The sequence below is a fragment of the Panthera pardus genome, unplaced genomic scaffold (genome assembly GCF_024362965.1).
Source record: "Panthera pardus isolate Hobbes unplaced genomic scaffold, ASM2436296v1 HiC_scaffold_17, whole genome shotgun sequence".
Taxonomy (NCBI): Eukaryota; Metazoa; Chordata; class Mammalia; order Carnivora; family Felidae; genus Panthera; species Panthera pardus.
Window position 1 is genome coordinate 88,978,503 of NW_026526732.1, and position 14,383 is coordinate 88,992,885.

Sequence of the window (14,383 nt, forward strand, 5' to 3'; positions counted from 1 at the left end):
AGAATCCAAAGCAGGCTCCAGGCTCTGAGCTGTCAGCACAGAGCCCTAGGAGCTGCTTGAACTCGTGAACTGCAAGATCATGACCTGAGCTGAAGTCGGATGCTTAACCAACTGAGCCACCCCAGGTGCCCCTATACAATTCAAGTTCTAAGTCCAAAACTAAAACAATTAGCTTCTAAAGAATAGTTTATTCTTACCAATACATAAAGTAAATATAAATGCTACCTGAAGTTATTGTGGAAAATTGATGGCTAAAAGCATAATGATAATAATAATAATAATAATAATAATAATAATAAACCTATAAAATACTTTGCTAAAGGTTTAGACAAGTTTTCAGAACGATGGAAATCCATGCACATGCCCCATGGCTCTAATTATGTGAGATCATGAACTGAACTGAAATCAAGAGTCAGATTCTAACCTACTGAGCCACCCAGGCGCCCCATATCTCACACATTCTATTCTGCCTTTGGAACAGCAAACAGCTAGCCCTCAAATAATGTACTTTTCCCCCCTTTCAGTGCTTCACCTTCTTTGTTTTATGTTTCTGCCTCCAAAAAATCTAAATATTTCTGAATCATGAGTCTGATTGCTACCCTTTGATTCTATTTTATGCTGTAACAAACATAAAAATGGTAAAAGAATGAACAGTTTCAAGAAAGAGTGGTTAGCAAGGCACGGAGGAGATGAAGGTTGAAATATGGGAGGAGATTTAATTTGGCGATTGGGAGTTTCCAGAAAGCTTTTCTGAAAAGGAGTTTCAGGGAAGTGATAAGGGAAACACTGAGCTGCAAGGGATTGAAGAGAAAATATTTACAGAGGAAAAACAAAAAGTATGTTTAAACAACTCTTCAAAGAATATTTTTGTTGAAGAAAACTAACTTTAACTCCTATTGGATAATATTAAGATATAGGCCCTCTGATCTAATTGACAACAATCATATTTTTAAAAATACATAGACAACTTGTCTTTTACTGAAACAAAAACCTATACCTATACAGCATATTTAGACCATTTAGAATACAGTTTTGCAACAAAAGACCTATTGCTAATTGGAATATCTGTGCACAATATCGATTTTTCATATTTATATATATTCATTATATAATTATATAAGCTACTAGTAAGTGTTCATTAACTTTCACTTACTATAATTATCATGTCTATTTTGAATGTCACATTCATATGTGAATATGACAAATAAATATTCTATTTAAGCTCAATTATTTTATAAGTATATTAGCTTGTTTGACATCTTTGTTCATAGAATATATTTTTCAAGCTTTGTATTAAACTTTTAAGGTGATAAGTCTTTTGATAAACTGATCAAAGCTATGGACCTGCTCCCTCCAAAAATAAACATGCATGCATTTATACCAAAATGTTCATGGATTTTTACCATATAATAGCATTTCATTTATCAACAACTGATATAGATAGGGACATTTTTCAGGAAAAAGAAACTTCAAAATTTTTCATTAGAACTAATTTTGAAGAAAATCTTTCCAAGAAATGTCACCCATTTTCTTTCTATCTTAACCAGATTATAGGCACTTTTATCTTGATGAATAAAGGCCATGATTCTAGACATAAATTATTACACTAAGTTTTCAAACTAATGTTCTCAAAGGTGAGGAAAGAGTTTGTTCCTATATGACAGGTTCCATACTCTGCTATATTCTTTCAGTACAGTTTTGTCTTTATTATTTCAGCCTTTCAGCTTTTATATTTACTACGTATGTGCCTCTAATAGCACTGTCTCTGCTTCCAACTCATTTTACCTAACCTGGGAACCAGAAAACAGAATTCTGAAACTGTGTTCAAAGTTTAAATACAATAGGCTATCAGCAAGGTTCTGAGACACTCTTATTACACTGTATGGTCTTTATGATATTTATTTTTGGCTTTTCAACTCTGTCTCTCTTCAGGAACGTATCTATATCCCAGAAAAGTGAGGTGGCTATGTATGTGGGCTTTATGGAAAAAAAATTAATCTCTTTAAAAGATATGATGATCTCTTATGGTTCTTTAAGTAGTCCTAATCCAACATACCCTGAAGAAAATGGCCCTAAGGAATAAGCAACCTTTCTTAGTTACCTATTCTCTATTTATTACTCACAAGCTGTGGGTACATGTGCGTTTATATGTGCACACACAAGAGCATGTATGTGCATTGAATGTGTGTGTACGTGTGTGTATGCTCAGTATAATGAGCTCCATGTTGGGTAATTAATATTTGGACTTAGGATGTAAGACAAATGAATGACAACTCATACATTTCACACTTTGCTACTGTAAATTATTCTCTATGTGTGTCCTTCTCCAAATCATTGGATATATCAGACAGAACAGTGTCATCATATTTTATATATATTAGCACCAAATTGGATAACATGAAGAACATGTAGAATAAGTAACTATTATCTATATTATCCAATTTGATACTTGTGGATTGTGATGGTTCATTTTATGTATTAATATGACTGGGCTAACGGATGCCCAGATAACTGGCAGAACATTATTTCAGGATGTATCTATGAGGGTATTACTGGAAGAGATTAGCATTTGAATCAGTAGACTGAGTAAAGAAGATCTGCCTCACCAATGCAGGCAAGCATTATGTGATCCACTGAGAGCTGAATAGAACAAAAAAGGCAAAGGATGAATGCTCTTTGCTTGAGGAGAGGCATTCATCTTCTCCTGCCCTGGCACATTGGTGCTCCTGGTTCTTGGACTTTCAGGTTTGGACTGGAACTACCTAATCAGCTTTCCTGGCCTCCAGCTTTCAGACAACAGGTGGCGGGTCTTCTCAGCCTCCATAATTGTATAAGCCAATATCCCCAAAATAAATCTTTCTGTATACCTACTTATATCTTAGGGGCTCTGTTTTTCTGGAGAACCTGACTAATATATGCATACACTTTGGAAAAATTCCAAAATATTATTGAGAATAACCTTCTAGTCATCAAACTACAATAAGACAGTCTCTGGGCTAGTATTGGGAGGAAATCAATAATAAATAAGATCTCTTTTAGCTAGTATAATAATGTTATACAGAATATAACCTTTTTCAAAAAATATAATTAATTCCACATAAATGGCCAGAAGGCCAAATCATACTGTTCTTAATACTGGCTTTATTTGCAGTACTTAATTGCTTTGGGTTACTATGCTTAAGACACTTCTTAAAATTTAGTGATGGTAAAGGAAGTAGCCAAACCTATATAACAGAATCTTAATGCAAAAAATAATACACAAAGTTTTCAAATACGTAATTTTGGTAAGTCAAAAGACAGGTAAAGAGTAGTAAGTGTTAGGGGAGCCTAGGTGGCTCAGTTGGCTGAGCATCTGGCTTCGGGTCATGACCTGAGGGTCATGATCTAGCGGTTCCTGAGTTTGAGCCCCGTGTCGGGCTCTGTGCTGACAGTTCAGAGCCTGGAGCCTGCTTTGAATTCTGTGTCTCCTTCTCTCCGCCCCTCCCCTGCTCATGCTCTGTCTCTCCCTCTCTCTCAAAGATGGATAAACATTAAAAAAAATTTTTAAAAAGAGTAATAATTGTTCATAAATCATTGAATTTCCATAGTCAATTATGCTAGTACTATAAAGAATTTCATTCTGTTATTCAGTGTCCTTTAAGTCTGAATTTAAGTTTACTAGACTCTGAGATTGGCATTGCTTCTATTATAGGTTTTTCCAAACTGAGCAAATGCCATGTATCAATCTGATACTTTTAACTAGCAATGCCTTTAAGAATTAGATGTTAACATTTATAAAAAAAGAATTAAGAGACAATACCTCCGTGTGTTTTCCCCTTAGTTTTTCTTGTAAATGACTTTGCGAATGGGCTAATTTGCCAGAGCAGACTTCACGGGTCCCGCTTGCCACAGAAGTCAGGAATCTCTTTGGAGAATGGCTCCACCTTGAATGACCAGCATCTCCAGAATCTCTCTAGTTCTTCCTTCTTGTGCCCCAAAACCCAGAGCCCGATACACTATCCCTTTTCCTGCAGGGTTGATCTTTCCTCTCTTTGTTCAGCCGCTTTTGGAATAGACGTTTAATTTGGACTTTTTCCGATTTCTGAATTTATCCTACAACAAACATACTATTTTTGGTCCCTTTTTCTTCTCATCACTCACTGCTTAGAGCAAGGGACAGTTCACTCCATTTCTGAGCCAGCACAAGCTGCTAAACCCCTACTCAGATGATAAATCTGGGCCCTCAAACTGACTCAGAAAGCATATTAAGACATAATCTAACCGTAAGGCCTTACACTGCATGAAGATGGTATATTGGCATGGAAATGGCTCCTTTAAGGAATTGCATAGGCCTTCCTCAACTAAATAATATTACCAGTAATTAGCTATTATCCACTACAACTTGAGGTTATCCTGATGGAAAATATCTTAGGATCATACAAGTCCCTATAGGGCTAAAGTACCTTCAGAAGAAATCAAGTGTAAAGTAAACAAGCAAAATCCTTATTCACATATATATATATATATATATATATATATATATATATATGAATGATACATATATCTTATATACATGTGTGTGTTTGTGTGACCTGTACTAGTTGTACTCCTCTAGTTAATCCCTCTACCAAGTTAGGTATCTTCCTGATCCAGAAACTAAAAATTAAATATACCATGAATAAGAATCTGAGGTAAGATATGTTTATTTAAACACATAATTATCTACATCTCAGTGGTCTTTATGTGAACACTACTAAAGCATGACAAATGACAGAAAGTCTGAATCACAGCAATATTATGAAAGGAAGCTTTAAAGAAATGAGAAAACTGTAAATCTATATCAACTCAATGTGTACAATATTTAAGAATACTGTTTTTTTGCTCTTGTCGTTTTTTTGTTTTTTCACTATAGAGAGTAATCTGCCATTTGGTTAACATAACTGCTGTTGGCTCAAAGTAATTGTTACACTATGAAAGTGTGTGCAGGTTTTGCTTCTCTGTGTAATTCTTCCCTATTAGAGACAATTTAAAAGCAACTAAAGGAAGAAATATGTCTTCACTTCTCTGGCATCACAGAATCCACTACAGAGGGACCTGAGAGATCCACTGTGTCCTAGAAGTTACTCAGGAAAACTGCAGCAGCACCAACAGCACCATGACCTTGATCCTTACAGGTATTCCACAACCCATGATGATTCACTACTTCATTGGGACAGCTAGCTAAAAAGTAACCTGGCATCCTCATCAACAACGTATGAAGATTAGGAAGACTCACTTTTTTAACAAAACACACAATATGTATTATGTATTTTCAACATTAGGTTGGATAGCAATGAATATTTGGCAAATGGAAGAAAAGGACACATAATCTCCTTTATGTATACATGTACAGATAAACACAAGGTAAACGCTATATATGAACCCATGCAAATGTGTGTCTGTCTGTGTATAATGTATATGCAGTTGGGTCTATCTAAAAATCATACACCAAGTATCCATAACACATTACTTACATATACCTGAAGATATGAGCAATGGATATTACACTTAGAAATGTATGGCTCAGATACTTGCAATTTTTTTTTTTTATTTCAGTAAGATTTTGGGAAACAATCTTATTTCTTACCTACATTTCCAGTCATTAAGTATGAATTCTGAAAGTCCATCATCCCCATTCCAACAATGTGTATAAAATCTTCAATCACCTGCATTAATTCTATAGAGCCAGGATAAATCTACAAAAATAAGCAAGGGTTAGAAGGAATAAAAAGTCTATATAGTAGAATATGTAACAGGAATAACAAAAACTACATAATGAGGTCATAAATGAACTCTGTTTTACTTGAAGAAAATTCTGCACCTGGCAACAGTTGTGTTTTTGAACCACGGGCTGAGAATGATACCAGGTGTCACACGGCAAGAGCTTCGACGGTGATATGATGCAGTGATTAATCTCCCAAAAGTCTAAGGAAACTAAAAATATCTAACAGATTGTATACTTGGAAATTGTCTGTCCTTACTTTTGATGGGATCTTTTCCTCACCTAATTATGACATAGAACAAACACTGAAATCTTGAGGCTTTTTGCCTTTTTTTACTTAGCATCTGTATGATGGACATTGGAAGAAAACACAATTATTATTGTCATCGTGAAGATATTTACAAACTATTAAGTTCATTCAGTCTTGGGAGGGGCATTCACTTCCATAGCTGTAATAGCCATGATATGAATAGCAATGTTAGCAATAATTTCAGGATCATGATAATAGTGCTAGTGTTGGTGCTTCCCTTGCATATATACAAAGCAAACCCAACACCATGCCACCTCACGCATTGCAAACAGAGGAGTTTTTCTCCTAAACAATCTGATTCTGGAAATAGTTCATAATGTGTAGGAAGTGAAGGCCATTTAAAAAAAGGTCATATGACTGTTAGTATGCATAACCCCTAATGCGTATAAAGTCAGCCTGCATTATATAACCACATTAGAGCAGAAAAGTCTTTTGAAGTTAGGTTCATTTCTTTTAGCCATTCAGTACCACTGCCACTTCTAAGCATGAAAAAATTAAGTGGATTAGAGTTGTAGTGGCTTTATCTTTGCAAAGCCTAGTGCAGAAGGGTAAGAGACAGTCTGATTAGTAGAGAAACATATAGTCAGAGCTAGAAGGGGACCAGAGTAGGAGGAAGACACATTGGGCAGGGCGAATAGCAGGTGTGGTGTGTAAAGTCGACTGTGCCCAGCTAAAATGCAGATACTGAGGGTGCATAGTATAGTCACCCACATATATTTGAAGACAAAAACAATGGCTATGACACTTAGAAATCTGTGGCATAGATACTTGTAAAATTTTTTTTAAATTTTTTTTAACGTTTTTATTTATTTTTGAGACAGAGAGAGACAGAACATGAATGGGGGAGGGGCAGAGAGAGAGGGAGACACAGAATCAGAAGCAGGCTCCAGGCTCTGAGCCATCAGCCCAGAGCCCGACGTGGGGCTCGAACTCACAGACTGTGAGATCGTGACCTGAGCCGAAGTCGGACGCTTAACCGACTGAGCCACCCAGGCGCCCCGATACTTGTAAATTTTTTAATATTGGAAACATTTGGGGAGAGATGTTCTTTCTTACTAGTTTCCAATCATTAAATATGAATTCTAAGAGTTCATCATCATCATTCCAAAAATCTGCATGAAATTTCCATCAGCTCCAAGCTTTCTGCTACTACTATATTTTTTCTACTATTTTTGTGTAGGTGTATATGAGTGTGTGTCATGTAAGGGTAAACACAAATTTAAAATAAGAAGCTTAATTCTCCCTGCTGAAAATGAGAGACTCCCTCTCCCAGCCCCACATCTTTCATTCGCTTTCTTAAAGCATTTGCTTTTGAAAACTAATAATTGATAAATTCTTTCTCTGTCTCTTTGAAATGTATTTAAATGTTTTTAAAAAGCTAAATAGACTCTTACCAGCTGAAAGACCCAGGGATGTCTTTCAGAGAGAGACAGAGGTGATAACAAATAAGACAGGGCCTCTGTCTCAGTTTCTATGTAAATGTAACTTCAGCAGGCACCTTGCTCTAAGTTGTAAAACTACCTTCATGAAGATAGAAAAAGTTTATTTTTTCTTTCTTTGGATAAAGCCAGTTAACTAGCAAGTGGTCACCCCAATTGCCAGGTAAATTTGAGATGAACTATGTGTGACAAATGGAGTCCAACCTTTGTGCCACCAACCTGGAGTCTCATTTCCCACGTGGCTGCATTTGAAGGAATACCTTTTAGTAAAAGCTACAAAATAGTTGTTTTTTTTTAAGCTTCAAATAGTTACCTTTAAAAAGTCATTAAAGAGTATCACTACTGAAGAGTTTAAAAATAAGGACATAGCTAACTCAAAATCACAAGTAAATAGATGGATTATGGATTCAGGATTTTCCATTGAAGAGAAGTTGTGCTACCATTCATTATTTGTTCAAGTCGGGACCTCACAATAAATAATGTGATCCAATGAATTGCAGTCTTGTTTTTAAAAGGGTATTATATATTTGTTCTAAATATAGCCATAATTAATAGTCTCCAGCATTCTGGAAGGATGTGCTTAGTCTCTGCAGCTGTATTCTAGGGAAAGACACTATTTCCTTACAGTGAGTGAATGAGGCTCTCCTCTAGAAGAAAGCCAAGGACAAATATATAATTCAAACTAGCAGAAAAAGATAAATTCAGGGTCTTAAACTAAGGAGTGATCTTTTTTTTTTCCTATGGCCAGAAGCACAGAATTTGTACCTGATAATGAGCTAGACCCACACTGGACTATTTTTAGAGTCCCTATCATACAGGAATAAAGGGCATGATTTGCTCCTGAAGGCCCAGAAGATGATTATAAGGGGAGAAAGGGATAGATGGCTCACTTGAATCTCAGTAAATATTCTTATTTTCAAGATCACATTGTTCTCTTGGAGTTAACAAAAGTCAATCAGAAAACTTAAAGAATTCAAATAGTCAAATTAAATCTCCACAGTATTTTTAAAAACATGTTTATTTTCCCTTTCTTAACCTCTAACCCACTTATTTTTGTAATTTAGAAAAAAAAGTGTTACTAACCACACATAAATCAGTATAGCACAAATGGCTTTGAAAGGCATTTTAAAACACTAATTAAATCAATAGGGTCACTTGCTACACTGATCATGCATGGCAGAAAGAGAAAAAAAGCAGAATACAAATTCTCTTATGATAACTAATTTTTACAACTCTTGGCTTTGAATCCAAATGCACATCTGCATGTCTGATCCAGACTCTACATAATGCTATAGTAAATGTAAATGATTTTCCTTGTCAATACCCCCCAGTTTGGTTTGTAATATGTGCTTTTGGATTTGCTCTTTCTCCCATAGTCTGTAGATAGGACGGACTATGGTTGGTAAGGCATATAGTTATTATGTACTGATGCCTCAACGTTACAAATTACTCAAACCTGTCCAGTGTTTTCACATTCATAATACTCATTCCATTAATTGTTAGGATAGAAGAGATCACTTATTTTCTCTAAAATTAGTATAACGCAACCTAGGATGACTTCTAAGTGTCTAATCAAAGTCTCCTTTTATGTTCTGGGAACAGAAAACTATTAATTTCTTCACATATTAAAACAAAATTTTAAAGTTTATTTATTATTGAGAGACAGAGAGACTCAGAGCGTGAGCAAGGGAGGGGTAGAGAGAGCAGAGACACAGAAGGTGAAGTAGGCTGAGCTGTCAGCACAGAGCTGTCAGCACAGAGTCTCACGCGGGGCTCGAACTCACAAACTGTGAGATCATGACCTGAGCCAAAGTTGGTCGCCCAACAACTGAGCCACCCAGGCGGCCCTCTTCACATATTTTTAAAGCTTTCTTTAGCCAACTCTGTTTTAGGTTTTGAAACAGCTCCAATCTTACCTGTTGTGCATCCTCCCATTTTTCCTTGTTTTCTTCATCTAGAAGGTTGCTAACTATTTGAAAGAAGTTCTGCAAATTAAATTAGATAAAGGATTTAATGTTACATGAGAGAATACACTTTTCAAAAACAACCATTCGAACTGATTATGTGGTAAGGATGTACACACTTTGCCGTATTGTTTCATGACCCTAACATATTCTAGAAGAGCTTGGAGGGCCATTTCTCAGCACCATACTTCTGGGATTTCTATGTAACTTCGCATATATACCTCAGAAGACAACAGAATAGGTAAATTACTTATGTTTACCTATAATTATTTCTTCCATTACAGTCTTTATATTGTATTCTGTCATACCATCAGATAATTATTCCTCACAAGTAAGTTTTCTTCCTTCGGCAGTGAAAATCCCTGTGTGTGTCTAGTTACAAGTTATCCAGTTAACTGTGAACCATGATTGCTAGTTCCACTGCTGTTTTGAAGAACACTGTAGTGAAGACACAGACTGTGGGCAAGGCTGAAGTGTGTGACAGGCTTCCTCATTTGGATCCGGCCTTGCCCTTCCGGGCTATTTTTCTTTGGCTTTTATCACTACGTACTGCAAAGATCACATGGACTTTTCCAAGTACCTAGCAGATAGCACACAGTAAGTGCTCAAGAAATCCTATATTTCAAATAATTATTCTTTATGCTACCTTTTGCCAGCAAGCCAAAATGGAAGAATTGGAAGACACCATAGCATGTTCCTATTCAAGCGCCAAATTCTTGCCATCACCTTTCTGGCCTAACTGCTGAAGACCTACTGGCTTTCCCTTGTCTAGCTGTACCCCCAGTGAGTTTGTGGTTTTCCCTTTCTGTGCAGAGAGGACATTTGGGCACTCACTTTTTATTTCTCTCCTAAATAAGGGCAGAGACCAGGGCTCTGTTCAGTTCATCGATATTAGTGCCCATTTCACACATGAGGGATCTCTCGCAGAGAGAGACCTCCCTGTCCTCCCACATGCACTGTGTCTTCCGAACACAGGAGCCAGGAGAGGAAGACCAGAGCGCCTGTTGAAAACGAATAGTGACTTGGGGTCACAGGAACCTTAGAAGTGCAAAGTGAAACCATGACATTTATCTTAAGCTACACACCCTTGGCTGTGTCTTCAGAGCCCATCTCTTCTGCCTGCTTTGTATGTAATTTAGCAGGAGCACTGCCTCATACTGATACATCAGCTCAGGGCAGGACTCCCTTGAGGGGGAAATAATCGACATTTTTTTTAGCCTTAGCAGCCTTCCTCTCTATTTGAATAAAGAGGTATTTATTCAAATTCCAAATAAAGTCACCTGGGTGTTTTTGTAAGAAAAACAAAGCTGCTTCATTTCCTCTTCTCTTGTGTTTTGAAGCTGTGAGTATCTATATTTAAATGTCTTATTTGTGCTATTTATTTTAATAGTTCCTGGTAATCACATGCTTGAAACATGTTTCAAGTCATAACCTCTGCAAAAGTTACAGAATATTTTATGCAACTCTTGAGAAAACTGCAAGTCTGCTTTAGACCTGTTTTCAATTCGTTTAACCTTTTTGTACTACCAGCCATTTTTTCCACTTAAAATTTCCTGGTTGGAGTGATAACATTTTAAGGGCTTAGTCCATTGAGCTGTAACTCTACCTATGGGCAGAAAGAATTAACCTTCCGAGTTCTCCAATTGCCTATGGCTGGTTAACTCAGTAGGGGACATGGTGCTAATGAGGCAAAAGTTGCAGATTTCATCCCTGTACATGCCAGTTAGCTGTGCTGAGGTCCATGACCACAGTCTGTGTCCTGACCCCTGCCAGCTTTCACACAAATGCATGCTGCTGCTAACAAGAGACACCAAAAGGACGGGAAGCAATTTGTGCAAATGCATCTCCATTTCTGAGAAAACATTTCACAAAGCATGTTTTACTGATAGTGGGTCAGTGACTCTGGGCTGTACATGATAGCCAGTGAGCACACACGATTCCTGGATCAAAGTGATGAACTTAGAGTTCAATCTTTTTTCCTAAATTGCCAAAGGGCATATATAAAAAACACAAATTACTAAAATATACATTCAACTAAACAAACATAGAGTATAAGAAATGTTTTTGTATCACCTTCCAAGGCAATAAATTAGACTTTGCTAAATCAGGGGGGAAAAGTAGTACAGAATGAAGTTCTCTTTCTATCTCCCAGTCAATTGGACTGGAAATGATCCCTTGTGAGACCAGGCAGGGCACAGTGAGCTAAGCCTGAAAATCCAAGGAGGGAGAGGAGGGCGCTTACAGGCAGATTGTCTTTCTTACGTGCCAGTGTGTCCTTAACACATACAATGCCTTGTCCTTGGCAGGTATTTAATAAAGTCCTAGCTTAAAGGAAATAATGAAGTCACACAGCCACTACATGTCAGCTTCCCTAACAAGGCTCGGGCATCATTCCTTTGAACTGACCCTGCTCTAATCTACCAATTCACTTTGACATTTGCTCAAAGATCAGACTGATAGAACACAGCAGAATCAAACATAACAGTATTTTTTGAAAAGGGGATTCATAACATTTTAGGCCACTTGATTGAATTTTTGAAAAAAGTATGAAGCAACTTCCATGGCAGCAGATGCACTAGTCACTCGAGTTCTTTAGGAAATCTGCTAATTCTGGTAATCTCTCTCTTTTTTGGGGATTTACAGGTCAGGTCATTACGTGAGCTCCTGAGTTGGCATCTAACAGTAGGTTTGTGTTTTGTTTTGTTTTGTTTTTATCAGCCCTGATCTCTATGGCCTAGACTGTTCTGAAAAATTAAGTGTCCTTGGTCGAATCGAAGTTTGGAGTGTGAACTGGGCAGACCAGGTTTAAAACTTTCCCAACATTTATTAACTGTGTGGTTGTAGGCTCATGTGGCCCATCTATGCTTTCTTTCCCTTACACATAAGATAGAGAGGATAATAGCTGCCTGCCAGAGCCATTGTGAAGCTTAGAGCTAATTCTTAGCACAGTATCTGACACATGGTAAGTGCTCAATATATGGTGCCTTTATGATTTTATTCCCTTCATGTTATCTTTTTTATGACCGGTGGCATGATTTGGATTTATGGCCACATTATGGTGAATATGCACCTATAATGCTGCTATAGACTTTCACAACCACTGGAGCTCTCTTCTCTCTTTTATAGCCTCTTTCTCTCCAAGCAGTATATAGAACACAGAGATTATTCATCACTAACTTCAGGGCCTATCGTTTGTTCTGGAGAAAACTCTCCTTCCTAAGAGATATGCTCTGCTCTGCTGGCAGGGGCGGTGGGGGTGTCAGTATTGTTATTATTGGACACCTACTGTGTGAGAGGCATTGTGCAAATGTTTGTTGGGCACAAAGGTCAGGGGACATAATTTTTCACATATTCCTTGCAGGATGTATTACGAAAATCAGTGCAGTAAATGTCTGTTATAAAGAGAAGCCATAAATGTTTCTGCCACATTCAAAGTGCAAGTCCTAGGGGCGCCAGGGTGGCTCAGTCAGTTGAGCGTCCGACTTCAGCTGAGGTCATGATCTCACCCAGTCTGTGGGTTCGAGCCCCATGTACGGCTCTGTGCTGACAGCTCAGAGCCTGGAGCCTGCTTCAGATTCTGTGTCTCCCTCTCTCTCTGCCCCTCCCCTGCTCATGCTCTGTCTCTCTCTGTCAAAAATAAACATTAAAAAAAATTAAAATTAAAAAAAAAATCAAAGTGCAAGTCCTAGATTTGGCCTATGAGACTAAAAGGTTACTCTATTTTATGGAAAGTGGTAAATAATTATTTGTTTTACATCTTATTGGCTTCTGCTTGACAAATTTCTCACGTACCATATAAAATTTTTTATAAATAAAGTGAAGCACATCTGAGCATTTAAGTTTTGCTGAATTCCATGTGGGAACAGAATTATAGATTAAGCTAGTGATCTGAGATATCTGAGCTCCAGGAAATGTGTTCTCCTCCTCTTAACCCATCAGCAAAATGCTTGGGCACTGAGAGACAAATACAAGCCCTAAGGAATATATTTAATAATGCAGAACTGAAAGTTTTAAGAAATCACGATGGTCCTGACTAGAAACATAGGAGGACCATAAAAAGGTTTACAGGCTAAACAAGGAGGCAGGGACAAGACATTAGGATAAGGATGCACAGAACAGGATAGGCCATTGATTCCCCAATCTGGAGAGCTGTAAAGCCATGTATGATCTAGTCTCTTCTAATGGCTCTAACTCTACCTTAAGCTATCCTGCCTCACAGACTCTATATTCTAGGTTCATCAGACTTCTTCATGTATCCCAAACTCTTTTCTGTTTAGCCTCTGGACCTATATAATGCTGTTCCCTTTCTTTGCCTGCTCTATTTCCTGTTCTTCACTTGAATAACTCTTTCTTGTCCTTCACTTCTGCATTCGTATAAGAGGGCCTATCAGATCACCACCACTACCACTACACTGCAAGATCTGCATCTTTTTTTCCTGATTTTAATCAGTGAACATTTTTATTTTTCATTTACCAATATCTTCATCATTCAAACTTGGCAAAAAATCCATGGACAAAAGAAACAACCAGTTCATAAAAGAAATCAACCATAAAAGTATGATGTAAAAGGAATGGTTATCTAAGGGGCTCTTGTTCTGTGTCCTGACAGTAGGTTTCCCTCAATACGGGGTGAATTTGTATGAGACTCTGGCTCCTCTCCACTTCTACATCCATGCATGAGTGACTCAGCAAAACTGCTATGCATTGACATAATGGTGGATAACTGCACTTCGCATTACCATAAAAGAGAGGATAGTAATGCAGGCAGTCATCTGGTTGTATAGCACCCACCCACAAATATGCTGACTTATAGTTGCACTTGTATTTTTCTTTTCAAGTATATCACCATTTTTTTAATTATGATGTACTTGCATGATGATCAGTTGAGAGCTTTTTCCTCTACCAGCCTATAATACAGTTGGGATTATTT

General features: G+C 37.3%; 1 protein-coding gene across 5 annotated transcripts in view; it reads right to left on the reverse strand.

Annotated features, from left to right (window-relative positions):
• The window catches only part of ADGRB3 (adhesion G protein-coupled receptor B3), a 721,030-nt gene that overhangs the window by 334,892 nt on the left and 371,755 nt on the right, over nucleotides 1-14,383 (reverse strand). For all 5 annotated transcript variants that reach the window (XM_053904766.1, XM_019417654.2, XM_019417653.2 and 2 more), the window contains 2 exons: nucleotides 9,406-9,474; nucleotides 5,606-5,714 (listed from right to left, as the gene is read on the reverse strand). In XM_053904766.1, coding sequence (XP_053760741.1) covers nucleotides 5,606-5,714; nucleotides 9,406-9,474 — 178 coding nt within the window. The remainder of the gene's footprint in view (nucleotides 1-5,605; nucleotides 5,715-9,405; nucleotides 9,475-14,383) is intronic.